At 33.4% G+C, this 27,716-nt stretch overlaps 1 protein-coding gene and 1 long non-coding RNA gene across 3 annotated transcripts in view; one reads left to right on the top strand and one right to left on the bottom strand.

The window, feature by feature from the left end:
• The window catches only part of LOC148163537 (uncharacterized), a 129,350-nt gene that overhangs the window by 63,316 nt on the left and 38,318 nt on the right, over window positions 1-27,716 (bottom strand). Inside the window, exon 2 of the long non-coding RNA XR_015768868.1 lies at window positions 24,161-24,293. This is a non-coding gene — a long non-coding RNA (uncharacterized LOC148163537). The remainder of the gene's footprint in view (window positions 1-24,160; window positions 24,294-27,716) is intronic.
• Window positions 606-13,870, top strand: ETAA1 (ETAA1 activator of ATR kinase). Of its 2 annotated transcripts, none has more exons than XM_028116296.2 (6): window positions 606-935; window positions 2,137-2,265; window positions 2,533-2,609; window positions 5,610-5,722; window positions 5,969-8,010; window positions 12,788-13,870. In XM_028116296.2, the coding sequence occupies exons 1-6, from the start codon at window positions 713-715 to the stop codon at window positions 12,904-12,906; spliced, it is 2,703 nt and encodes a 900-aa protein (XP_027972097.1). In that variant the 5' UTR covers window positions 606-712; the 3' UTR covers window positions 12,907-13,870. The 2 variants fall into 2 exon arrangements, with proteins under 2 accessions (XP_027972097.1, XP_027972098.1); XM_028116297.2 differs by lacking the exon at window positions 12,788-13,870 and adding an exon at window positions 9,861-10,421.

The following is a 27,716-nucleotide window of genomic DNA, read 5'->3' as shown; positions in this document are numbered from 1 at the left end:
GGAAGAGAAGGAGAAGCAGGCTCCCGCTGAGCAAGGAGCCCAATATAGGACTCGATTTGGGAACTCCGGGGTCATGACCTGAGCTGAAGTCAGTTGCCCCAGAAATCATATTTCTTTAAAAGTCAATGTTGTTTGTTCCTAATATATTCAAACATAATTGGTCTTTGAATATTTACTTCGTATCTGCAACTCCGCTAAATTAATTTATATATTTAATAACTTCTACACTTTTTGGATTATTCTATGCACACATCACCTATGAAAAAATAGCTAAAATTTTCCTTCCTAATCTATACCTTTTATTTCTTCTTTAAAATACTAAAACCCACAATTATCTAAATCTGAGTAATGTGTAACTCCAGCTGTAAATTCAGTAAAAAGATGCCAGCGGATTCAATCTTCTTTCCACCTCCCATACTCTCACTCAACTACTCTGACCAGCTCACTACTCCTCACATCACTTCCAATCCGGATGAGTCTGAGCCGAGCCTAGCGAGCTTGGAGGCGGGCTGCGGAAGCGCGCGCCACTGGCACCCTGACCGCTCCGCCCCTTGTCCAGACGCAGCCAATAAGCGGCTGCCTCGTTCGAGCGTCCTACCGGCCAAAATGGCGGCGGCGGTTGGCGCCGAGTCCCGCTTGTAGTTTCGTTGCCTTACTACTCCCGTTGCAAAATGTGAAAGGAGAAGGGGCTGGCGGAGGGGGGCTGTAGGCAATGAGTCGGCGAAGGAAACATGGGGACAGCCCTGGCCTGAAGAACACGCCGCGCAAAGCGGCGGCGGCTGAGGAATGCAGCTCGATGGTCGAGCCAGGGAAGAGGCGGCTGAGGTCGGCCCGCGGTTCAGGGCCCCGCAGGGCCGGAGAGACGTCTCCCCGGCCCGTGTCGCAACAAGAGCAGCCTCCAGCAGCCGCTTCGTGCAGTAAAAGTAACCCCGAGGGTGAGACGTCGGCAACGCGGCCTTTCCGGGCTTAAGCGCTGCAGCCCCACAGCCCCGCTTGCAATGGGCGATCCTAGGGTGCGGGTGGGGGGTGGAGTTTTAGTGTTTTCTTTCTCTGGGCTTCTTCCCTCGTGAGTCCGAAAGGAACACGACGCCACTACCCCCATGGTTTTAGTCTCCGAATTTGAGCTCTGCCACGTTCTGTTTGACCACCCACTTGTTGCCCCTGCTATAAGGATAGGCCCTGTGATTTACCTGTTTGAGGGAAGGAGGGCGGCTATTTCTAGACTGCTCCTCCAGTCTTCCGCAGTGGCAGAGCAGGGAAAGCTGATAACCTGTTGCCTTCACTTTATTTCCATGGGAATTGTTCCCCGCCCCCCCCAAACTTTTTGCCCTGACTTGCTTTAGTGAAGGGATCATATAAACAGCTATCGCTATCTCTATCATCCTTAAGAGTCTGGGTGATGTCTCACTTCATTATGAATAAACCGGAAGTTCCTGTGTATGATGTCCCTCAAAGTAGGAAACTAAGGGCCCCTGAATATTTCATTCTGGTCAATTTTTGGTGTTCTATTTTTTTTTAAGATTTCCAGTAAATCCTGGTAGGAACTGAAATTCACACAAAAGCTCTTTCTTAAAGTGTGTTCTTAAAATACGACTTTTGTTACCTTGTCTTTAGTTTACTCCCATAAGGCAATTCTGGAATGAACAAAAACAAATGTCTGTAAGAAATTTAAAATTGATAGTGGACAAAACTTCACAGGAAATGGGTCGCTAAAGCTTTTTGAAGTAATTAGTGTAAGTTGGATAGAGTTAATGAAAGGGAGCTAAACAGACTTTTCCTGAAGTTTCTGCTGGGAGCTTTTTGATTTTCGAAATGTATCTATAAATTACAGGCGGTTCCCAAAGCCTCCAAGTTCCAGTGGTAATGAATGGAGTGACTAGATTACACAGTAGTATACATTCATAGAGCTACTGAGTTATCTTAAAATACTTGCTATTTACAGTGTCAAATTTGTGAAGTATTACAAGGATTTTTATGTGAAACATTTCAGTTGTTATTAAAGTAATATCATCTCTGGGAGAAAATTTTATAATTGGACTATAAAAAGTAATCTAAAGCATATGTGACATTGGGGTATTAGGAAGTAAAGTTATGCTTTACAATGCAACAATTGTTTTTTAATCTTATTTTATGTAGAAAGATATGAAACACCAAAGAGAGTGCTGAAAATGGATTTATTGTCATCTACCTTCAGTTCTCCTAATGATCCAGATGGACAAAATGATATCTTTTGGGATCAAAATTCTCCAATGACAAAACAGTTAGGTAATTTATTATTAATTAATATTTTTATCTGGGTAAATATTTGGCAAATGATTAGGATTTAACTATAGAATTTCAGTAGGGTAATAACAGAACTTTTATACAACAGATGTTTTTTGAGAAATCTTATGTGATTGGTATGGTACGCATGTGATGTCAGTGCATAGTGATCTAAGCCATGCTAATTAATATTGTTTTCTACAAAGTGACTCCTATTTTTAAAAATTAAGTTTGTTGTTTACCATTTATAGGAATGTCTTTGTTCTTTAGGTAAAGGAAGAAAAAAACAGATTTACACCACAGATAGTGATGAAATCTCACATATTGTTAACCGTATTGCTCCTCAGGTAAATATCACTAGTTTTATAATTTATTTTAGAACTGTGAAAACTGTGCCACTAGGCCCATGTTTGAAAAATGTTGTCTTTTACAATTCTCTTTTCTGAAAATAGAGCACCAAAGGTTACTTTTACCTTTTGTACGACTGAAATGTATGTTTTGAAAAAAGGAACATAATGTATAATTGGCAATATATATTTTCCTAAGCATATATCTTATATTTTAATTTTTTAGAGTAATGAATTTTGACTAGAGCTTTGTGTTTATTTTGTGTTTAATGTTGTTTAACAATATATGGCATTAGTTTTAAAGTTACTAAAATGATAGAATCAGACAATAAAAATTTAAACTTTTTAAAGTTTTTTGTGATTGGTATTTGTTTACTGTCAATAGCACAATTTTTCCCCATTGAAACTGCTCTTCTTAATACTTGTGGACTAATATGATCATTTAGAAATACTCATCAAAGTGGAAAGAACACTGAATTTGAAGTTAGTTCTCAGTCTACCTCCTATATTGGGTGACCATAAGCAAGTCACTTAAGCTCTCAGAACTTTAGTTCATTCAGCCATAAACCAGAATTACTTGTCTTGCTATCTCCATTGGACTATTATGAGGATTAAATTAGATAAAAATTCTTTGTAAACATAAGCACTATAAATGTAAGGTTATTTTAAAGTTCATTATGATAATTAAATTATTTGCTGTCATAGAACCATCTTCAAAAGTTTCTCTATTTCAGTTCCTGTACTGCTTGAATGGAATAGATATACAAGTTTAAGGCAGCCTGTATTCTGAACCTCTTTACTGTCCTCTCTCTTTTTATTTAACAGTATTTAAATTCAGAAAACATCTAATTTTTGCTCAGTGTCCTTTCTGTAGGAAGTATGGGATTTTTCCTTGATACACCGTTGGATAGTGACTATATGTTCACCATAAACAATAGATGGCATTGTTCCAAACTGTGGTTACAAGGAATTACCATCATCCAAGTGGAGGAGACAGGAAATAAAGTTTTTCTTAGTGGCTATAAAATATCCAAAATTACAATCAGCACAGTCAAAACAACTCTGTTGCTACTAGCTTTACATTCCATGTTTGGCGTGTCATAGAAATTTATTTTACATTCGGTTCATTAGTTAAATAGCTTTTATGCCATAATACTATTTACTTCATAAGTTAACAATAGATCTTCATTAATTGTGGGTTTCACATGAAAGAAGCATAATAAAATGTGTTTGGACTGGCCAGCTTAAATAGTGATAAAAAGATAGTTGAGTAAATTACTGGACCCTTTACCTAAGTGGGCTGGAAATAATAGCTCACATAAAGAAATAGCAACAATATACAAGTGGTAACTTGTATATAAGAAAAAATACAGTGAAATTGGTTGCTTTTAAATGTTACTCTTTTCAACTAAGCACTTTTAAAGCATGTAAATCTTGTAGTGTAAGATTGTCATGTTCTCAGAATGACATGTTCATGCTTTTTATTTTTAGGTGAGTTACCTCCTCAAGTAGTTATTTAAGTCACCTTGATATTTTCAAAGATGGCAATTCTCCCCCCCCCCCCCCGCCAAATATTCACTTCCATTTTCCCTGGACAATCGTTTCACTTTTTTGAGGGATACTTTTCATATAGTGTTATTTATTTGAGGATGTGTATTTTTTCATCATTTTTATACAACTCTACACAGAATACTCTTTAGGACTAAATGAAGTAATGTGTGCAGATTCTTTATATAACACCTGGATTGTAGTTGGAAATCAATAAATTATGCAATTATTGAAGACATTTTTAAAATTTAACACAAATAGTATAAAAACATACATAGGACCCTTGTATATATAAAATTGGACATATAAAGTTGTCATACCTTTATTCTCTAAAAATTGAATGAATTTAAAAATACTTGATAAATGGACAAAGGGTCCATAGTTAAATCATTAAGAATATTTTCCCTAAATTCAAGGTTGTTGTTGAAACAAAAGTGAAAATATATATCAAGTCTGAACATAAAATTATTGATTACTGGAGTATTTTGTGAAGCTAAAATCTAGGTTCAACTGGACATCTAAGAAAACTGCTTGCTGAATGAGGATTTTAAAGTATCAAGTTGTAGAGATATTTTCATCTAAACCTAGTAAATATAAACTGATAGCTTCTTCATGCCTAGTATTTTTCTGGGTGCTGATCATAAGATCAGTCCATGCTTTCAAGTATCCTATAACCTAGTGATAAGATTATTTTTAGCTTGTGTGATAGTTATTTATGTTCATTCTAAGTATTATATTCTAAGTACAAAAATAGAGTGGAAAATGGTTAAACCATTTGATTTGTTCGTTTGTAACTAATGAATAAACTCATTTTCTAATTTTTTTGCATGATCAGCTGACTGAAGGGAGTAGCAAAAATATCCAGGATTAAAATGACCCTTTCTTTTCCTTAACAGTGGTTAAACTTCTTTTTCTGCTTTCTCTACTTATTTTTGTTCTTATCCCTGCCTTAATCTTAGCATCAGTTCTAACCTTGCACTTGACTCAGTCCTGAGTTTAATTTTAAGGGTTCCCAGTTCAGGTTAACATGGATTGTCCAACTTTAGATAAAGATTATAGTGGGGATAGGGAAAATTTGGAGAATCAGGTGATATAGAAAGAATTCCATATGTATCTCTCTCTATTCTTAATAAGTCAGTTTTCTCTTGGGGAAGAAAAAAACTGTGCTTTTACTGTTGAATATGCATTTGTTAATTAAATTCTTAAAACTTAATTTTTTAGAAAATAAGAAATTACCAATTCTGAATGTTTTCACTTCCTGAAACGTAAAAGGATCACTTCTTATAGCTTGTTATTGCCATCCTCCAACTTCTCATTATTCTGGAATTTGTGTAGTAACTATCACCCTACCAGAATTTTTTGCTTTAGGAAAATAATTCAGTGTAGTTAAAGTTTTTTCTTTTCTTTTTTTTTTGTTATGTAAATTTCTTTTTTTCTCCCCTTCTGCCAAAGGATGAAAAACCAACAACAAACTCCATGCTTGGCATGTGGATTGGTGCCACTGCTATTCCTTGTACTCCTAGTGTAGCAAAAGGAAAATCAAGAGCAAAAATAAGCTGCACAAAGTAAGTTCAAACTTTACAATTTTCCTGAGATTCAGTGGAGTGAATATTTTTAATATTCTGTTTTGGTTTTGTAAATATATCAAAATGGCTATAAATTATATTTTTTAGTTTTGACATGTAAAATTTTAGACTTAATTGTGTTAAAATTTTGAGTTTTAATATATTAAAAATATGCTTAATAACAATTGAATATTTATAATGACTTAGAAGTTTTCTTAGTTATAATTTCTAAAATTTTTTCAATAGGTTAAAAACACAAAATCGAGAGGAAGAACTTATGAAATTGGCTAAGCAATTTGATAAAAATATGGAAGAGTTAGATGTGATTCAAGAGCAAAACAAAAGAAATCATGATTTTATGCAGACAACTGCAGAAGCAGAGACTTTAAGCAATTATAAAGATAATGTACAAATGCAGTTATTACATGATATAGTTCCTGAAATAGATAATTCTATAATAAAGAAGCCAATGAAAGAAAACACCAAAATGTGTGTGGTAAATGATCAAAATAGCAGTCAGAAGCCATTTGACCAAAATGCTGAAGCAGCCTTTAATGCCATTTTTGATGGCTCTACTCAGAAATGTAGCGGACAGTTCAGCCAAGATTTGCCAGATGTTTTTTTGAACACAAGTAATACCACCTTTGGAAAGAAAAGCGCTTTAAAAGAGGAGAAAATCATTATGAATGAAATTCTGGTCCCTGAAAAACTGCCAGATAAAACCCCAGGATCACTTTTTTGTCAAGTGGACACTCCTGGAATGACAAAATCATGTGTGACTTCTTATACTGAGAAGCCAGAAGCTTTTCATAAACACCTTGATGCATTTACTACCAGTGATTTTGAGGATGATTGGGAAAACTTACTAAGTAATGAACCTTTTGTTATGCAAAATGTCAAAATGTGTGAACTTTTCCCTGCTCCTAGAACAGCCCAGATTGCTGATCAAAAGGAAATTTATAATTTTAACAATAAAAATGATAAAAATAAGTCAAGAATGAATACAAGTCTAGATACCAGGGTAAGGGATTCAAAAATTTTACAGGATCTCCCTTCAAAGACATATAACAAGGAATTAATAGATTCTGGAAAATACGGGTTTTCACTAAATCCAAATGATAAACCAAGCAAATTACCATCCACTGGAAATAAAATGAAATTTGAGAAATCTTTCAGTAAAACTGTTGTTCAAGACAAAATTCAAGACTGTACAGTTGCGTCTAATCTGACAAAAGTAAAAGAAGATATGCACACTAAATTTACTTCTAATGTAAATATTTCTGAGAAGTCAACTTTGAACACAGGATATTCTAATGAACAAAAAAATAAGTTCATTTATAATCAGTCTTTTAAAGCACCTGCTAATATAGATCATTTTGGCTCTGCAACTTTGGGCAATAAAACCAGTGTTTATAATCCAAATCAGACTAATACATCAAAGTTAGGTTCTTTCTTTGATGACTGGAATGATCCATCATTTGCCAATGAAGTTGTTAAAGCATGTCATCAATTAGAGAATACCTGGGAAGCAGATGATGTAGATGATGATTTATTATACCAAGCATGTGATGATATTGAAAGACTAACTCAGCAACAAGACATTAGAAAGGACAGTAAGATACCAGAAGGTAAACTTGAGATCAATAATAGTTCCAAACATGGAGCCAAAAACATGTTTACTACATCTAAAGAAAGTCGGTTGGTGCAATCGAAGCATTTGAATCTGAGCAGCATTTCAGGGTATACATCTTTCACAAATAGCTCACAATTAAATAAACCAGTGAAGATGGAAAAAGAAATTTGTGGAAATTCTCCAAGCTTTTTAGGTGCTACGACTAATTTAACAATATACTCTAAGAACTCAAATTGTCAGATCAATAATCTACATTATTCCTGGAATAACACTGATGTTCCAATACAAGTGAATAGTACTGAATCAGTTCTCACAGGGAATTCAAGTTTGAATGTGAGTTCAGATCATAGGAATATAGAAACTGCTACTTGTAAGAAGAAATTAAGTACTCAGCATCTATCCCATAGGAACATAACAGATGGAGCTAAGAGTGACCTTAACAGACCAGTTAGATTTCCTAAGTATACATTTACAAAGGTGAAAAATTCTCAGATTCTTTCCCAGTTCAATCAAAATTGTATACCAGCAAGTATTTCTGATACCAAAATTACACAGGGTTTGGAGAAAAATAAAACTGTCAACCCATTTTGTGGGAAGACTGTTCAACAGCAATCTTTGGTGAAACGTTCTGAATCTATGGAACAACCTTCAAAAGGTATGTATAAAAATTTGAAAATCTTTGAAAATTATCACCTGGGAAAGTAGCTAAACTAGTTATTTGTTATATTGAATTTGTGTAACAATTTACAAAATCATATTTAACTAGAATTCTTAAAGTGACTCTTAAAAATAATTATGCTCTAATATATAAAGGGTGGGTGATTTATGTTTTCAGAAGACTGCATTAGATTCTTAGTTTTTAATACAGTGACTAGCATATGGTAGGTACTCAATAAATATTTGTTGAATGTTTTCTGAATTGTTTCCTAGAAAATTGTACTTTAGGTAGATATATTGCTGTGAGATTGTGTTTACTAAATATCTCATTGTTTTAAAACTTGAATAATCTTATTCCTATGTTTAGCAGAACATTGAGGTGAACGATACTGAAAATTCAGAGCATTCTAATTAAACACATTTGCTACTATAATATCTGATATAAAACTCTGTTAGTTGTGATGGTTAGAACTGTAATTTACTAAGTACAACCTGTCATCTTTGATTCTTCTGATTCCTCTCCCACAATTCTATCAAGTGCCGTTGTTTCTACCTCAGAAAAAAAAATACATCTCAAAACGGTCCATTTTTCTCACTCTTAATTGCTACCACCCTTATCCAAGCCAACATTTTTTGACTAGATTGTAGTTCTTTTATCTGTCCCTTTTCAATTCTAGTCTCCAAACAGTAGGATAATCTTTTAAAAAACAAACAGGCAAACATGGCATTCCTGTGCTTAACCAAGCCTTCAATGATGGCCCATCATTTTTCAAATAAAATTCCAACTCTACGCTGATTTATACGGCCCTGGATGATCACTCCTTAGCCTGTCTGTCTGCTTTTTTATCTCACCTACTAAGCTTCAACTACACTAGCTATCTTTTCGGTTCCTCAAACAATAGTTTCTTTCCTAGTTCAGGAGATCTGACTGTGCTATTCCTAACTAAAACTACTACTTCCCAGCATTTGACAGCCCCATTCCCGTCTTTTGGTTGGTGCTTTTTTATCCTTAGGTCTCATTTTAAGTATGACTTCATCATAGAGACCTTCCTTAAACAACCTATAAATAGGTCTTTCTTTGTTATTTTCCATCATCTCTCGTATTCCTTCAGTTTCTTTTATCACAATTTGCAAGCAAGTATTGATTATTGTCTGTCCCATCTGTGAATACCTAGGCATACCACAGTATCTGCCACTTAGAAGATGTTTAGTTAACTATTTGAATGAGTATCATGCAATATAATGTGAAAAATCTGTTACTCACTGATATTGTAATGTTTTTTTTTTAAAGGGACTGTGTCTGGCATAACTACTTGTACATCTTAATGCCCAGTTCTTTCTCACAGCCTCATGTTTTTACAGATGCTGTTTCCTTCACCAGAAACACAGTGCCCCCACATTGCATATACCAGATCTGCCTGGCCATTTTCCATTTGTCCTTTAAAACACAATATGTTTCTGTCCACCCAGATAATTTAGCTTCACTTTCTCTGGGTTTCTCCAATACCCAGTGTTAACTTCTGTTATAGCATTTACGATGCTAGCTTGTAATTATTGATTTTCTTAATCAGTCTTCCTTACTTGGGGCTGACATTAGGATTCTTATCTATTATGTAGATTAATGCTAATAAGGTGAGGGAGTCTTTAGCTTCTTTTAGCATTAGATCATTGTTTTCTTTTTAGACTCTAGATGATGATTTTGTTGGCATTATTGCTACAACTTTTCTATTTAAGTGATCCCACCCGTTTTTTTTTTAACTTGTAACAGTAATATGCTGGTTATTTAAAAAAAAAGAAAACAATATTTTGAAGTGAAAAATTAAATTCTCTATTTCTCTTTTCTCACAGCCATTCCTCAGGGAAACCACAGTTAACAGTTTGGAATACATCATGCAGTATTTTCTGTGCATATAAAAGCGTGCATGCATGTTTGTGTGTATGTATACGTGTGTATACCTACAAATTTATTTAATCAGATGGAATTATGTACTCTGTACCTACCCTTTGACAACTTGGTTTTGCCTTCATTTAATATAGCTATCTTTTCCTGTTACTCATATAGTTTTGCTTCAGGCCTTCTAATAACTACATAGTATGTTGTTATATGGACGTACCATGATTTATTTAACTGTTTCTCTATTGATGGAAAGTCCAGTTTGGTTGCCTTTTTTGCATTACAAACAATCCTCCAGGGAATATACTTCTACATAAATTTCTCCATGCTCCTGTGATTGTATCTGTTAATTATTGAAAAATTGATGTAAGAGAATGTTTTGAATTTGATGGATATCACCAAATCTTCCCCAAAAGTTACATCAATTTATTCTTATCAACATTGACAATGAATATTTCCCTACATTATAGCCTTGATATTTTGAAACTTTAAAAACTGTGGTCAATCTATAATAATTTAAAATATTTAAATTTATATTTAAATAAGTGTAATTAATTGGACCATACTCTCAACATGAATTTAGTTACATATAGTTATAACTATATTAAAAATGACTACATCTCTGCAATATTTGACTTTTCCCAAAACTATCCTGTCTGCATTTTTATTTTTTATTACCTCTTTCAGTTTATCTTATCAGTTTTTTTAAGTTTACTACTGATAGTACTAATCTTCTAATTAATATTAATCTTCTTGATATTGCCTGTTGTTTCTACTTTCTTTTACTTTGTTATGTAGCAAGCTGCTCTCCAGAGAATGTCTCTGAAACAAAATCCATTTAACTACCTCATTGTTGTAAGGCAGGGTTTGGCAAACCATGGCCTATCCAAATCCAGCCCATAGCCAGTTTTTGTACAGCCAGCATGCTAAGATGGTTTTCACATCTTAAATAGTTGAAAAAATCAGGAGAAGAGTAACATTTCATGACCTTTGAAACTTACATAGAATTCAGATTTCATTGTCCCTAAACAAAGTTTTATTTGAACACAGTCACATCATTTGTATTGTCCATGGCTGGCTGTTTTCATGCTACAGTAACAGAGTTGAACAGTTGCAACAAAAGACCATATGAACTTCAAATGTTAATATATTTACTTTCTGGCCCTTTACAGATCTTTTTTTTTTCTTTTTTGCTGACCTCTGCTCTAGGCTAAAGATTAAGAAGAGCCACTCTTGCTTTGTACCTTGTAATAGTTTGAGACTTTACCATGTATTTTTATTGAAGATTGAGTTAAAGGAAGAACTGATGAGAGAAATGGATGACTCTCTAAATCAGAATTTCATAGTGTGACTTTATTTACATCATTTGAAATTATTTTCCAAGAATGATCACCAAGCCAGTTGTAAAACCAGTTTTAGAGAGCTTTTCTGCTGTCATGGATTATTAACCTGTTTTCCTTCCAAACTTATGATCAATTCAGTTGTGTGTGTGTGCTGAGTTTTTGTTTCTCAGCTTTGAGACTAAAATATTAGTCAAGCTAATTATAAAGTATCTTGTAGCATCTTTGTGTAAGGAAAAATAGCTACAAATCTGTGAGATAATTAGTTTAGGAAATAAATAAGACATCAGAGTAATCTGGGAGTTTATCTAAAATATTTACCTCTTACCTTGAACACCGTCTTCCATTTCCAATTATACCAAGAAAGAAGGGGAGACAGATAATTTATTTTGGACAAATAATCTCCCTTAGTTAACAAGGGAAATGTCTTATAACAAAACCTGAACCTTTGTCTAGATGGTAGTATAAATAATATTTCTCTGCCAACAGTACTACAGATTCTTACTCTGTGAGAGGCAGATTTTACAACATAAACAGTTTTACCAATAGAAGGTCATGTAAATATGATTTAAGGTGATGGTCTTAATTTTAAAACATCCTTTAAATGAGAAAATACGTTTGCTAATTTTAAAGTTTGATTCTTACTAGCATTATGTAGATAATCTAATATTTTAGCTTGAAGTGACTAAACTGTGGAATTAAATTCATTTTATTAGAACTTAGTATTTAGTTCTAATAGATTAGATATAATTGGATGTATATTAAAATCAAACTTAACTTATTTTCATTAATTTAAAACACATTGTTTATAGTATATTATCCCTGAGGTATACACTAAAATATGCTGCATAGGAATATGTCAGAATGCTTCACATTTCTGTATACTTAAAAAGACATTCAAATTGAAGATTTTATTCAGATATTCTCCTTTTTGAAATAATTTTCTAATGCTTATATAAAATGTATTCTCCAAATAAAAATATTTGACAGTGAATTATATGCTTATTGTCATGATAGATTTCACTAGATCACTCTAAAACATTTTTCCTCAATGGCTAAAATGAAAATCTTGGAGCTCTATAGAGGAAAAAAGTTAGTGTGAATATTAATATAGCTTATCAGTAAAAATACACTATTTGAGGTATTTTGTATTTAATTCATTATATTTTGACTACTTTTCTACTAAAGTTTATATAACATTTAAAATCCCAGTTTTTAAAAAATATTCATTTGTGAATTATATAAATTAGATGTCCTTATTCCAAGAATTATGTGCTAGGAAGTTAAAATATACAGTTTAATCAAATGAACTTTATGACATTTTGAAAAGGTATATAAAATAAGGACAGATGGATCAGTGTTTGATTTTCTTTTGGCTAGAGCACTATATCTGTAAGTGGAATATCATATATAATAGTTTAGTGTGAAATAGTTATACCAATATGGCAAGTCTGGATAATAAAAAAGTAAAAACGAAAACTCATATTCAGGATGACTTTACAGTCTATAAAAGTAATATCTATATTTTGTTTAATTTTTAGAGGAAGAAGAGAAAAATAAAAAGTATTCTCCTGAAGAAATTCAAAGAAAAAGACAAGCAGCACTGGTTCGAAGAATGGCCAAAGCACAGGCATCATCTGTAAAGGCAGCTCCCACTTAACTTGATTTCTTTTATGAAATATTAGTTGGAAGACATAACAAAGACAGTTAATAGCTATCTGTGATAGGAAATATTTTTTCTTGATTTCTCTGTGAGAAATTTAATGCTGACTTATAAAGCATGGACTTCTTTTTTTTTATGGACTTATATTTTATTTAATAAATCAATGTTTGCAATTCATTGAAACCTTTCCTTGGAGAGGTATGTGAAAATAATTGCATAAAAGTTTTGGAAATTCAGGAGAGTTAGCGATTATGTTGTAGAATTATACAGAGTAAAGTAATTATATTTTTAAATATTGTGGATCATCCAAAAATAGGTAATCTACTAATTTTTTTATCGTAATAACTCCCTAATACAAAGCTTCAACTCACTAAGTAAGATTTTTTTTTTATAGTTTTACCTTCAGTAACTGTTTCTAAGTTTTTTATACATTTCTGAATCTTAAAAATACTTTCATATTTTTAGGAACATGGTTGGTGGGAAATGACTTCAGTTTATTTGTCAGTAAATCACTATTTTTAATTCCTAATCTGAAATAGATTTTAATTTTAGTTTTCTAAAACATGATGTATTTTGGAAACTTTCCACTTTTTTTAGGGAAAATGCTGATTTAAGAAGTTTAGAAAAAAGAAAGTAGACTGGCTATATAAATAATATAGTAGTATTAACATTTAGAACTGTCAGAACCTTTAGATATCATCTGGTCCAACTTCTTTATTGTATGGGTGAGAAATGAATACTGTTATTCTGAAAGTCACAAGGCAGGTTAAAGCTGTGCTGCAATTAGAATGATTGCTTTCATTCTAATGAACACCTAGACAATTGTACCATTTTCTTCTGAGTATTAATTAGTATATAAAATAACTTGTTTGTAGGAGCATTAATTATTTCATAGTATAAAACTAAAAAAAAATAGTAACTCAAAGTACATTAAGGACTGTTTAATAATAATGCTCATTGTTTCGTATATTAAAGAATTCATTCCAGAATATAAAAATGAGAATCTTTCTCTTTTTAGTTTTCCTATAACTATTTAATTTTCCCTTAATTAGTTTTCTGACTTCACTAATTTGTTCATCTCTATTACTCTGTTTTTTCTTTTTGTCTGTTTAGAATTCTCTAAGCCAGAAAATCTAAGCAGAGGTCATAAGGGCAGTAAGGATGCTTTATTTGTCCTACATGGCTTTGGGAGACTTCATGAAAGGTATAGATGCGAAACACCTATTAGTGCATTCACCACTACTCAGGTGTCTTAGAGCTATGATAATATCAAAACAATTAAATGCATTTTAAGGTATGACTATATAGAGATATATCACTCTGACAATTATATTTTCATTTATACAGTAGAGTAACAGTGTAACACTTTCTTCTTCCTTTAGGTATTATTGGAAACAGTAGGGGTTAGTGCCCCTTCAGTGAACACACAGAGGGCTATATAGTTTCTCTAGGTTGGCTTTTTCCAATCTTTAGGAAATGTGTTTCTACACAGAGGAGGAATAATTGGCAGGCCTGACAGCTCTATTCCAGCTCAAGCTCGGCTACTGTTTATGCATCTCAGGCTGGCTGTGGAAAACTGACATTAATAATGCCATGATTGCAGGAAAGTCCACTGCAGAATAGAGCCCATCTATCACTACTCTTTCTCTCTCTCTCTCTCTTTTTTTTTTTAAGATTTTAATTATTTGACAGAGACACAGCGAGAGAGGGAACACAAGCAGGGGGAGTGGGAGAGGGAGAAGGAGGCTTCCCGCCGAGCAGGGAGCCCGATGTGGGGCTCGAATCCCAGGACCCTGGGACCATGACCTGAGCCGAAGGCAGATGCTTAACGAATGAGCCAGGCACCCCATCACTACTCTTTCTTGCTGCAGCCAGGCAACCCTGATCCCAGGAAAACTTGGGTTGCTTATTACACAGTCAGTTGTATGCAGGCATGTACCACACCTTGGGAAACAGTGCTTATATCACTAACTTTTACATTCCTGAGAATCGAGGCACCTTACTCATCTCTGTCTACCCAATACTGATATTCAGTGGTTTCTTATTAAATATTTTATGAATTTAGATATATTCTGATGGCAGAGTTCTGCCTTCCCCTACTTAAAGCAATTTGACTTTGATTCCCTGAGCTATTCAGTATTAGAAAATGTTTCTAGGAACAATTAAAATTTAGCCTAATACTGATTAGTCTAAGTGACAATTTATCTAAAGTCTAACCATGATCTTCAGTTCTTGCTGGAATGTGATGATCAGAATCACTTGTGGGACTCAAAAAACAACAAACCTGTGTTGTGCCTTCTTTAGACTTTATGTATATCTAGGGATAGATTTCAGATTGTGTTCATTGGCGAATAGCCAAGAGGGTTGAAAAGAAACGGTAATCGCTGTTCTATAAGTTGATAAATGTTTTATTTACCATGCATGATTTTAAGAAATTACCGTAACTAATTTGCTTCTCAAAACAACTATGTAAATAACACTTTTACCGCCATTTTACAAAAAAAGCTGAAGTAAGCATATTAAGTGATACTCTCAAGGTCACACAATTAGAAAGTAGTTGGAGCTCAAGTTTGAACCCAAGCAGTCTAATTTCAAATACTGTGATCTTAACTATTGAGTATACTGTCATTCTTGGAAACTATTCATAAAAATCACTTGTCTGTGGAAATTATATGTACAGGAAAGAATTGTTACAGTTCAGGCAAGTGTGCCAAAAAAACTCACTAGAATTCTGTAGCTTAACTGTATTGCTCAGGAGAATTTTTTTTACAGTCCCAGTTGCTGTTATAGATGACTCCTATACTTTATATGTACATGAGCAGGTGGGTGTGTACTGATTACATGAATCCACATAGAGATCTTTTTCATTCAACCACTAAACAAAAGAGTAGAAAAATACATAAAATGTTAGCTATTTAAAATGTCTTCATTTTACCTCACTATTTTAGTAAATTCTGGGTGTTCTGGTTTTAAAATCTATTAGGGAAACCTTAATTGCCTAGTCTAAGATGAAATGGCATACCTCAGGCTGCTAGTAAAACTCTGATCCAAGTAATAAAATCAGGGTTTCTGGTTAGAGTCACACTATATGGAAGAGTGGTATTCTGCATTTAATTTGTTACGATATGTTATTGTTAAATCCAAGCTCACACAGATTGTAGTTGGGAAAAGGAAAAGTATTTTAATAGTGTTTTCAGATAATTACAGGTATTCTTATATTACACAAAAACTCAAGAAGTGGTAATTTCTTAAAGATAGCTCTAACTTCTGTTTCCAGCCAAGACGAAATAATGAGGACAGCATGTACACTTCTTGCTGAAAGAACCAAATAAACTGCCTGGAAAAGTGGATTTCAAGAGAACCTGGGAATGAGGAAACAAACAAATGGGAGCCCTACCATTTTCCCAGCTTACTGCCTTGAGGGAGTTTCCAGACCATGATGCAAGGAAGAATTGAGGAACAGCCCAGGAGACATCATGAGTGAGAAAATGGAGCTGAGACACTAGGGAGACTAAGGTAGCTAGAGTTCACAGGACAGAGTACCTGTGAGAAGACTGAACTCCAGAGATCTGCAGATGATCCCCTTTGATAATTAAACTCAGTACTGATTAGCACATATATGTGAGGAAATGGAGGCTGGAGAAAGAGACATCCGATGGGATTAAGAGGGAGCAGAGTCTGGTGCTCAAGCATCTAGTAATAATGCCAGTTCTTACCAACCAAGGTCACTGGGTAGTTACTTGCCTGAGTAGTAGGGAATGATTTGCCCTAGGTTGCACTGCTCTGGGCCCACCCAACAAATCACAAAAGCAAGGTCAAAAAGGATCAAACCATTCCCACAGAAGAACTGCATGCTAGAACAAAGTGTAAAAATACTTCTAGAAAAACAAAAATGCCCAGTACCTATGAGATAAAATTAACAATGACTGCCCTCTAATTAAAGATAACTAGGCACTCAAGCAAAAACACAACCTATAAGAAGGATCAATTGAAACCTGTATCTGATATAGATGTTAAAACTAACGTGAGGATATTAAAATAGCTACAGTTATTAAATGTGTTCAAAAAAGTTAAGTAGAAACAGGATATTAAAAAGACTAAACTCAAACTTTTAGAGATGAAAGCTAAAATGTCTGAGGTGAAAATACATCATATAGGATTAATGGCAATTCACACATTGTAGAAGATTAGTAATTAGTGAACTTGACATATCAATAGGGATTATTCAAAATGAAAAAAAATTTAAGGAGAAGAACAGTGAGTTGTGGAACAATTTCAAGTAGCCTAATGTATGGTTAGAGTCTGAAGGAGGAAGTGGGGGGAGAGTATACAGGATATTTGAAATAATGACCTAACAATTTTCAGACCTTATGGAAACTACTAACCCACAAATCCAAGAAATTCAATGAACTCCAAGCACAAGAGATATTAAGAAAACTATGAAGCCACATCATAGCCAGTATAAAATCATGAAAGCAATAAAAAAGAACAAAGGGACAAAGATGAATATAACATCAGAATTTTCATCAGAAACAATCTGAGAAGACAATGGAGAAACGTCTTTAAAGCACTGAAAGGAAAAAACCTATCTAGAATTCTATACCCAGCAAAATGTCTTTCAAAGGCAAACATGAGATAAAGTTGCTTTCAGACATATAAAATCTGAAAGAATTCATCACTGGCACTACAAGAAATACTAAAGGATGTCTTCCAAGCAGAAAATGGTATTAAATGAAAATATGGGTTTACATGAGGGAATGATGAGCACTGGAAGTGATAAACAACATGGGTTAATATATGAGTTTTAAAAATTATTTAAATCCTTTAAAAGATAATTGACTACTCATACAAACATAACAATGTTGTGGGGTTTATAACATAAAAGTTAAACATGGCAATAGCGTAAAGGCCAGTAGGAAAAAAAAGTATGAAAGTAGATAGTCCTAGTCTTGCACATTTTGGCATGCATGGGTTTCAGTTACATAACACCAGTTTCCTAACAACGTAGTTCAAATTTCTGTTAACACAGTATATTAAACTGAATACTTGCATAAAGTACAAACTTTATAGTTATCTCAGTCCACAAATCACTACATAAATAACAGATGTGGATTATGATGCATGATCAATCATGTCATTTGTGACAACGGCCCAGTGGACATTATTCCCAGTTCAGAGCTAAGGATATAGGGGTTCAGTTTTTCTATCCTGAGCTATACCCTGTTTTAAGACCAGTTCAGGCTGACTCTATATCTCCTGATCTTTCCACAGTAAACCATTATTCTCATGGAACCCAACATGGGGCTTGAACTCATAACCCTGAGATTGAGAACTAAGCCAAGATCAAGAGTTGGGTGCTTAACTGACTGAGCCACCCAGGCACCTCCCCATTATTTGGAAATTCATCCATTCTTTTGCTGTGATTGGTTTATGGTGTTACATAGGGCTTCTTGTTTTTGTTTTGTTTTTAATACAATTGGACTTACATTAAATAAATGAAAATTTTAAATGTTTAATAGAAAACATGTCCTTTGGTATGAAGGATTTAGTAGTATATTCTAAATGCAAATATACAAAACATTGTTTAAATGCTGAAGAGCTCCTGTTCCACTTTTTTTTTTTAAGCTTTTATTTATTTATTAGAGAGGGAGCACAAGCAGGGGGAGTGGCAGAGGGAGAGGAAGAGGGAGAAGCAGGTTCCCTGCTGAGCAGGGAGCCTGACGCAGGGCTTGATTCCAGGACCCTAGGATCATGACCTGAGCTGAAGGCAGACGCTTAACCAACTGAGCCACCCAGGCACCCCTCATTCCATTTATAACTTCTAGTCTGGGAGTACTCTGTAAAACAGAGTGAAACAGATGGATAAAACTCCTTGACACTATTTAGTAACCTCAGATTTCTTAGTGGTTTAGTGCTGTCTCAGCTGTGCTGAGACATTATCTCCCAAAGTCATTATCTCTACATCCCAGTACACAGAAAGGAAAATTTAAGCCATAGGGACAATGGTGCTTTAAACTCTTGGGAATTAAAACCCCACATCTCTAAATTATAATTATTGCCAAAGCTATTGAAATAGCATTCCCAGAACTTGGTAATGGTGTACTTAGAAAGAGAACCACAGTTCTGGGCTCTAGACATTCTCAGCACTTGTGGATATGGCTTTTCCTAATGAACTTTTCAAGTAAGTCATCAAGCTGTTAATCCTCTGCTTTAGATTTCAATTGACAATATCTTTCTATAGTCTGTGGTAGTACACTTACTCAAAGATTTATGTTAATAAATTACACCTTTTACTTGGTTCTACCAATATACTTTTTGTGATGTTGAAAGTGTTATTAGTGGTTCAAAAAAACCCACAAACCATATTTTTGAGGGGTAGGGAGTTGAAGAAGTATAGCTTAGTTTCATTTATAACAAAATGTAGAGAAAAAAAAGTACCAGGTAGAGGTACTCAACTAGTTATTTGAATACTTTGAATACAAGTATCTTTGAAGCAAAAATAAACATAAAATATTAACTGATTTTTTTGAATGTCTCAAGATTTATTTTTGTGAATTGTCACCTATACATGAAACAATATCTAATTTGTTATCGTTTCTGTTTCCATTACAGAGTTACTCTGTTTTCTTAGGCATACCCTTAGTATGTTCCTGCCTCAAAATTCTAATATGCAAAGAGGAATTGTGTTTATTATTCACTTAATTAGTACTTTCATTTGTACCTCACATTTCAGGGTCATTTTAAAAAACAACTAATTGCTAACACTTATTGAGCACTGACTTAAGAATTTAATATGCATTATTTCATTTAATTCAATACTCCTATGAAGAGGATATTGCTTCATTTTGTAGATAAGGAAATACATAAACATAAGGAAACATAAAGTGGTTAAACTTGTTCAAGACCACATAGCTAATAAGTGGGAGAGCCAGAATTCAAACCAGCCTGGCACAGTGTTCACATCTTAATCATTACTCTATTGTTTAGCATAAAAAATGTGAAATCCACATTGTATAGGTGAGGAAATTGAAACTCAAATGAGGTTAAGTGACTCAGTCAAGGCTATATTCATGGCTACAACCAGTACATAGTACATAATAGATGACTATCATTTATAGGAATTGCATGGGTTATTCTTTAGTTAAGATCCTTTTTGTTAAAATAATCATTTCCTAATTTAACTTTTGTGTAAATGTATATTCACACACACACACAAAACTGATTACAGATATATGCTTTGTGTTAGAAATATTAGAAATAACCACATAAATTATTGCCATGATTTGAGGTAGCATAACATATGTATATGTAGCATAACCTATAAGCTTTATATAACCTTATACTAAAAGCTTATAGGTTATTACTTATATATAATTAATTTAAACCAAATTATAAAGGTATGCATTTAGAAGTTCCTTGTTAACTATATTTTTATTGTGTATTTCAACATTTGAGAGGAGTTTACTTTCCTACATAAAATTATTACCTATTAGAATAATGAGCATAATTTTCAAAAGATCTTTATAAGAATATTTGGATTATGTAAGTTTAGGCTTTTAAACTATATTTGCTTAACACACACACAAATACACACATACACAGATCACAAGAATATTTTTTACTTAAGTAATATATATGTAATATATATATACATATGTATATGTTACATGCTTTATATACACATAAATTAGTATAAAATATATATAAATTATATATATGTGAAAATAGAAGTCCTGGAAATTTAAGCCAACTTAAAAAGAGGTGTTTTTCCAAACTTTAAAATTATCTAAACCAATTAATATTAGCACATTCATTATTCAGTTTTCCACTCAATTTCGTAAAATATGGCAAAATATATTAAAATATTCAAGTAACCGCACAAACACCATTTCATAAGAATGGTAATTCTAGGGGCACCTACATGGCTCAGTCAGTTAAGCATCCGACTCTTGATTTCAGCTCAGGTCATGATCTCAGGGTTGTGAGATCGTGCCCTGTGATGGGCTCCATGCTGGGCGTGGAGCCTGCTTAAGATTCTCTTTCCCTCTCCTTCTTCTCACCCCCCCCCATTAAAAAAAGAAAAAAGAAAAAGAATAGTAATGCTAACAGGAGGTGCATAAGTGTAATTTTAGTAAGTGTGGTATATAAAAAGAGGTATAAAGACTGTTGATGTGTGGTATTTAATATTTTAGGTTTAAAGCTGGATCCTGCAAATAAGTTTGTTTCCAAAATAGTTGAAAATAGCTTAAAGAAATTAAACAGTGTACCCCATTATTTAAATTATTTTGTTATAATCCATTCTTGAGGTAAAAGTTGTCTTGTGGCCAGTCTGTCACTCTACATTTACCTCTGTGTCCCTCTTTCTGTTCCTGTGTGTCCCTCTCTGTTGACTTTATCTCTGGCCAAGCTCTCCACATAGTGAGAAAAATGAATCTTATTCCTTTTACCTTGCTTTTTCTCAACCTATACAAGGAGATAGGTAACCCCCGTCTCCCAGTTTCCATCTCGATTACTGAACAAGAGCTCTGATCATCCCTGTTGGATATACGCAACTTCTGGGGCAGGGAAGTGGCCCCTTAATTGACAATCATACCGGAATCATGTGACATACAAGAGGGGAAGCTTCCAAATGTTACTTATTTTTACAGACAAAAAAAGTAACATATTTTTATTTTCTTGAGTTGGCCCTTCCCCCCCCCAAAAAAAAGTGTTGTTTATCATTATTCTAGACTTACTGTCCTCTGCTTTCTGAGACAGCAAGAAATAATACCAGGCAACTATATAATGTCACAAACACAGTTGCCTCCTTTTAAAATGTTGGATGTAGTCTTTATAGAGAGAGGACAGAAGACTGCTGATGAAAGGTGTGGATTACCTTAGGAAAGTATTATTGAAATCTCACATAACTCATAGGTTAGTTTCCAGGTTGGATATAGTCCACATCAAAGAGGATCAAATACTTTAAAGGAAGTTATGGGATAAAATATAGAAACCATTCTATGTGTCTGGAAAAGGTTCTAAAATTGATGAATTAAGCTTAAAATAACAGCAAACAATCAATTCAAATGGTGTCATGTGACAGCCAGAAAATATTTTAACGTGCCCAGAAACTTCCCAATGAAGGTTCACATACAGAACCCCTACATTTCTCCTGCCATGTCAACCTTAGTTATTCATCTATATCATTTTCATTTCTCTGATGCTGGGTTCTTGATCAGGCTTTTGCTTCTTCACTGTATCTGGAACTCTATATGCATGAGTCACAATACTACTTTGTGAACCAAGTTGAAAAAGTCAGTCTAAAAACTTAACCACAGAAATCTTGGATTTGAAACATATACAACATTCAGTTAAAAGAGGACAAACTAAATTTTGTCCTACTTTTCTTCCTTAAAGAATCATGACAGAGGGAACATGTGAGCCAAAACTTTCAGAGACCTACAGATAAGATTTACCCAGTATTGAAAATGTTTCTCCAAATAGTTGAACATTATCTAATATTAGAATTTTAGATTGTTTACTAATTCGGTGATTTAAAATATAAAGTTTGAATTACTGTAGAGAGTAAAGAACTGCCTAATTAACCCACATAATCATGAGAGATAGTAAATGTTATTATTTTAAGCCCATAATTTTTAGGTGTGGGTTCTATGCATCGATAGATAAACAAAACAACTGATAAGTTCTTCTCATCCTTTACAAATTTTATTTCTCAGGGCCCCTGGGTGGCTCAGTCGGTTAAGCAGCTGCCTTCAGCTCAGGTCATGATCCCAGGGTCCTGGGATCAAGCCCCACATCGGGCTCCTTGCTGAGCGGGAAGCCTGCTTCTCCCCTGCCTGCCATTCCCCCTGCTTGTGCTTGCTCTCCCTCCCTCTGTTAAATAAATAAAATCTTAAAAAAAAATTTTTTTATTTCTCTCATTCATGTACTTTTATTTGTGATAACTAATATCTGTAAGAAAATTGTTGAATAATTGTGGTCATTGTGGGTATCCTACCTTACTCCTGATTTTAATAAGGATGCTTCTAGTATTTTTTATATCTACATTTCAGGCTTTTAGAATGAGACACATTTCTTGCTAATCGTTTTTATTATTTTTATCTTATTATTTACCTTATTTTTTTGAAATCAAGGATTGCTGCTTTAAAAAAAAAGTAAATTATCATCATTAATGAGGATGACTATGGTAGATACTGTTTGATATTGCCCAGTATCTATTCCCCCTTTCTTCGTTTATTAATTCTCTAATTTTAGTTGAGACCATAAGCTCCCCAATACTAGGGTGCCACTATATCATTTCTAAACTGCTTATGCTCAGTCTATTCCAGGAAAGAGAAGTAAATTTTCATTTTGTTTAAATCACGTTATTTGAAGTATTTCTTATAGCCAGTGAATGTATTACCTAATTAAATGACCCTGTGAGTTTTCTCTCTTGTTTTTGTTTTCAATTTTATATTCAATATTAGGTTTCCTAATCTTAAATCATTCTTGTAGTACTAAAATAATCCAACCCCACTCCAGCCATATTCTTGTATAATTCTTGAAATGTGCTAATGGATTCTGTTTACTAATATTTTGTTTAGGATTTTTTTAAGTTTAGTTGACCACTAGTTTTCCTTTGTGTGTGTGAAATCTATTTTATACATTGTTATCAATGACATGGCCACCTTATAAAAAGAATTTAGAAATTTGTCTTTTTTACTAAATACTCTAGAATAATTTAAGTAATTTAGGTTTATCTTTTTCTTTTAGAATTAATTTCTGAAACCCTCACAGTCTGGTACTATGGAGAAATAGCTACTTGACAATTGTATTTATTTCATGGTAATTGGTCATTTAGATTTTCTTTCTTCTCAGGTAATTTTAGAAAAATTTATGAAAAGATAATTGAATGTCTCAAGCAAAACAGTAATAAGGTGTTGTAAGGATTATGAGATATGTAGAATTAAAATATAATTCAACAATTATATATAGTATGAAAGGGAAGAAATCTAAGTATATACCATTATAAATTTCTTACAACATACATAAGTGATACAAAGTTGTATAGATAAAATGTGATGTTAAAGATATATATTGCAAAATCTAGAGGAACAACTAAAAGTAAAAGTAAAACTAAAAAGCCAATAGTGAAGGTAGATGAACATTAATAAAATATCCAATTAATCCAAAAGAAGGTAGCTAAAGGAGAAAAACAACAACAAAGAACAGATGACACAAATAGAGCACAATTAGCAAGATGTTCTCTTACCTGCTTCTATGGAAGCCACATCTTCCTCTTGTTCTCCGCCAAAGGTGAAGCAGTTCGTATGTTCTGTCTCTCCTTAGAGGAACTTGTGACTTTTTAAAATTCAGTTCAATAGGTTGCCTTGTAACTCAGCTCTCTGATAGATTCAAGAAAAGTGTTGTTGTTTTTAGGTTCAAGAAAAAGTTCAAGAAAAGTGAAACTCTTTTTCAGTAGTTTTTGTCCTTTAAATAGTGTATCCAAGTTATTTGGTATACAATACAGAATCATAACTAGTATATTTTAATTTTCAATTTTACCCTCTTGTTTATAAAACTTTTTGGTCTCATTTAGTGATTTGGAGCCTGAATTCAATCTTACCTAGTATTAAAAGTTTGTCACTTCCCCGCTCCCAAAATTGTGACCTTCCCTTTTGTTTACTTATATTTATTTGGTAAAATTTTGCCCATGCTTCTATTTTCCCCTCTGAATCACTCTGTTGCAGGTATGTCTTTTGTATAGAGTTAGGTTTCACTTTCTCTTAATGGCTGAGGTAATTTATTTATATTTATTATTATGATAAATATATTTGGTGTCAGTTGCCATTTTGTTTTGCTTTTTGTGTTTATACTTCTTTAAAAACCTTTCAAATGTAGCCTTTTTCCCTCCCATGCATCTATTTTTCATTTTTTTCTGATAATCAGGAGATTTATATTTTTGTTCTAATGAATACCTTTTTAATAACATTACATCACAGGGTGCCTGGTGGCTAAGTCAATTAAGCATCTGCCTTTGACTCAGGTCATGATCCCAGGGTCCTGGGATCCAGACATGCGTCAGGCTCCCTGCTCCCTGGGGAGTCTGCTTCTCCCTCTCCCCCTGCTTGTGCTCTCTCTCTTGCCCGCTCACTCGCTCTCTCAAATAAATAAAATCTTTAAAAAAAATTACATCGCATAGGATTAATTTTTAATCCCCTATTTCTCCATTTTCTTTAAATATGCCTAAGCTGTTACTATAAGCAATGATAGTTACTGTATTTCCTTTTTCTTTTCCACTCCTTCTCTATCATTTGCTTTCCCTTGATTATATTATTTTCATGTTATTAACATCTATATATGTAATTATATCTGTATTAATGATTGGTGAGCTTTTAGTGATGTGCTTTGATTTGTAGCCATTAAAGATGAGGAAATTGGAAATTCTCACCTTCCTCGCCCCTGCTCTTTCCATCTTCTGTTAGTTGCATTATTTCCATACTTCCAGGGCTTGTGACATTTATACTTTTGTAACTCCAATCCTACATTTTTTTCACTCTTCAATGTTAATAGAATAAATTCTCAACATTAACAGTCTTTTCCATTTTTTCTTATTGTAGTAGATTTCTTAAACTGGACCCATGGGAATATTTTCTGAGTTCTTATAGTTTTAGTATTTCCTGAGTTCTTGCATATTTCTTTATTTTTTAAATCATAATTTGGCTAGGTATAAAATTCTCAGTGTTATCCACCCCTCCTCTTTTCTTGAGGATGTTATATAAGTTCTCTGGAATCTCTAGCTTTGAATCTTTCTACAGAAAGGTCTGAGACCAGCTTGATCCCCCACCCATACCCCATACCTTAAAAGTATCTTGAGCTTATTGCCTGTTTACCCAAGTACTTGTTTCTTTTTCATTGAAATCCTATACATTTGCTAGGAAATGTTTTTATTGTTTATTATTTTGAATATATATTTCTTTGACAAGGTTTTCTTTCATTATGTAAACCCAAATCTTTTATTTCCATGAAATAAACTTAAACTATATTGTAAATTATTTCTTTTTCATTTTTTTCTCTTTTTGGACTCCATGCAAATCTTGAGTCATTTTGCCTCTTCCATTTTACCTCTTTATTTCATTTTCCTTACTTTTCTTATATCTATCTTATATTTATTTTATTGTTTTCTGCAATTTTTTCTCCATTGTGCTTTCTATTTGGGGGATGGTTTTGTTAATTTTTTCTTTCACTTTGTAGTTGCATTATAAATTTTCTCTTCCTATTGTCTTATGATCCCTTCCCTGAGCTTTAGGGAAAAAGTATCTTTTTCATGCTCTTTCTTCATAGGAGGTATTGGCTTAATCGAGATTTTTAAATTTCTGTTGCTACAATAGATCATTTTTCTGCCCAATATTCTTTGTAAGATACTCTTGTTTCCTTCTTTCTCTTGCAGCATATTTGTGTGGCTCTAGTGATACTTCCTTTTTTTCATTACTCATCTTTAAAGCAAATACATTTCTCCAGGATAAGTTATTTTCAGGAGTCTAGTGTATGGAAGAATTGATGGCTATATTCCAGGTTAGCTGGAATTATCTTGAGGACCCAGAATTTTGTATATCAGTTTGTCTCTCCTTAACTTTCCCAAGTCAAAAACAAAAAACAAAAAAACAAAACAAAACAAACAAAAACTTTCCCAAGTCAATGAGGATAGGCACTATGGAGGTCTATTACAATGCCAAATCTCTGCACTCACTTTCTGCAAATACTTCCTGCAAATGCAGCCAATCTGCATGATGCCTTGTTTGTTGCCATCCTTTTAATTCCCAGAAGTAAGCTGGATCCAGAGTAGTTCCTGCCTCCAGCACATGGATCCTATTTCCATTGTTGTAAATAAGGCATTGGATTTTCCATCTCAGAGAGTGCCCCTTATTGTTAAGAAGTGTATTTTGCTGAATCTTTCTTAAATTTCAAGCTACAATATTCTTCCCCTTTGCTCTTTATGCATACATCCCTGTATTCTTATGGGAAACTCTACACTTAGTTTTAGTTCATTGTTTATACTTTTTTTGCAAAAAAAAAAAAAGGAGTTTGTGTTACTTTATCTCCTCTGTGCTGCTTTGAGTGATATCCAGGAAGAAAATGGGGAAATGTTGACTTTATAACATCATCTCATCTTTGATACCAGCTCATTTGAGATACTATATTCAACATTATAGAGGTTATCTCCCTTGGCTTGTTCCAATTTACAGAGATTATTAAAGCATATTTCAGGAAATACAGTTTTCAAACACAACTCCATTTGAGTTGTTTGTTTTTGCCTGCTTAAGAAACTCTCAGTTACATCTCTGACTTCTAACTATTTAAGTCACAATTGTTTCCTTTAAGTTTTCTTACCTAGTCAAATGTTTAGACCTAAAATACATAATAAATGAATTTAGGTAACATGGTAGCTATGTTTAATGGTAACAAGTTATACTTCAACTATTTGGGGAAAAAACTCTCAGCAGGGTACAGATTTAAAGTATGTAGTTTTCTATATTTTACATCACTACTCCTAGAACTCTATTGCTCAACTCAGATTTCCATTCAACAGTCGAGTGAACAATTAAAGCACTTGCTTTCTGGAACTGTTTGTAGGCTATAGTTTTATTATGACTCCGTTGCCATCTTGAGCAACAGTGTTTCGACAATTATGTAAACAATTTATTGCGTATTGTTCTATTTTATAAATTCAGTGGGAAGAACAAGAATGACATTGCTAAAATATGATTTTAGAGGAAGCATATAAAGTCCATTTTTTTTTCAAAAAAATAAGCTCTCTATAACTTGCA

This window comes from Eumetopias jubatus, unplaced genomic scaffold (assembly GCF_037043125.1).
Source record: "Eumetopias jubatus isolate StellerSeaLion01/CBP00866 unplaced genomic scaffold, mEumJub1_p1.0 scaffold_9, whole genome shotgun sequence".
Taxonomy (NCBI): Eukaryota; Metazoa; Chordata; class Mammalia; order Carnivora; family Otariidae; genus Eumetopias; species Eumetopias jubatus.
This window is presented reverse-complemented; position numbering and strand designations above follow the sequence as displayed.

Coding starts and splice junctions, on each gene's coding strand:
- ETAA1 (XM_028116296.2), top strand. CDS start 713: ATGAGTCGGCGAAGGAAACATGGGGACAGCCCTGGCCTGAAGAACACG. Junction 2,610..5,609: donor TTAACCGTATTGCTCCTCAG/GTAAATATCACT, acceptor CTTCTGCCAAAG/GATGAAAAACCAACAACAAA. Junction 5,723..5,968: donor GCAAAAATAAGCTGCACAAA/GTAAGTTCAAAC, acceptor TTTTTTCAATAG/GTTAAAAACACAAAATCGAG.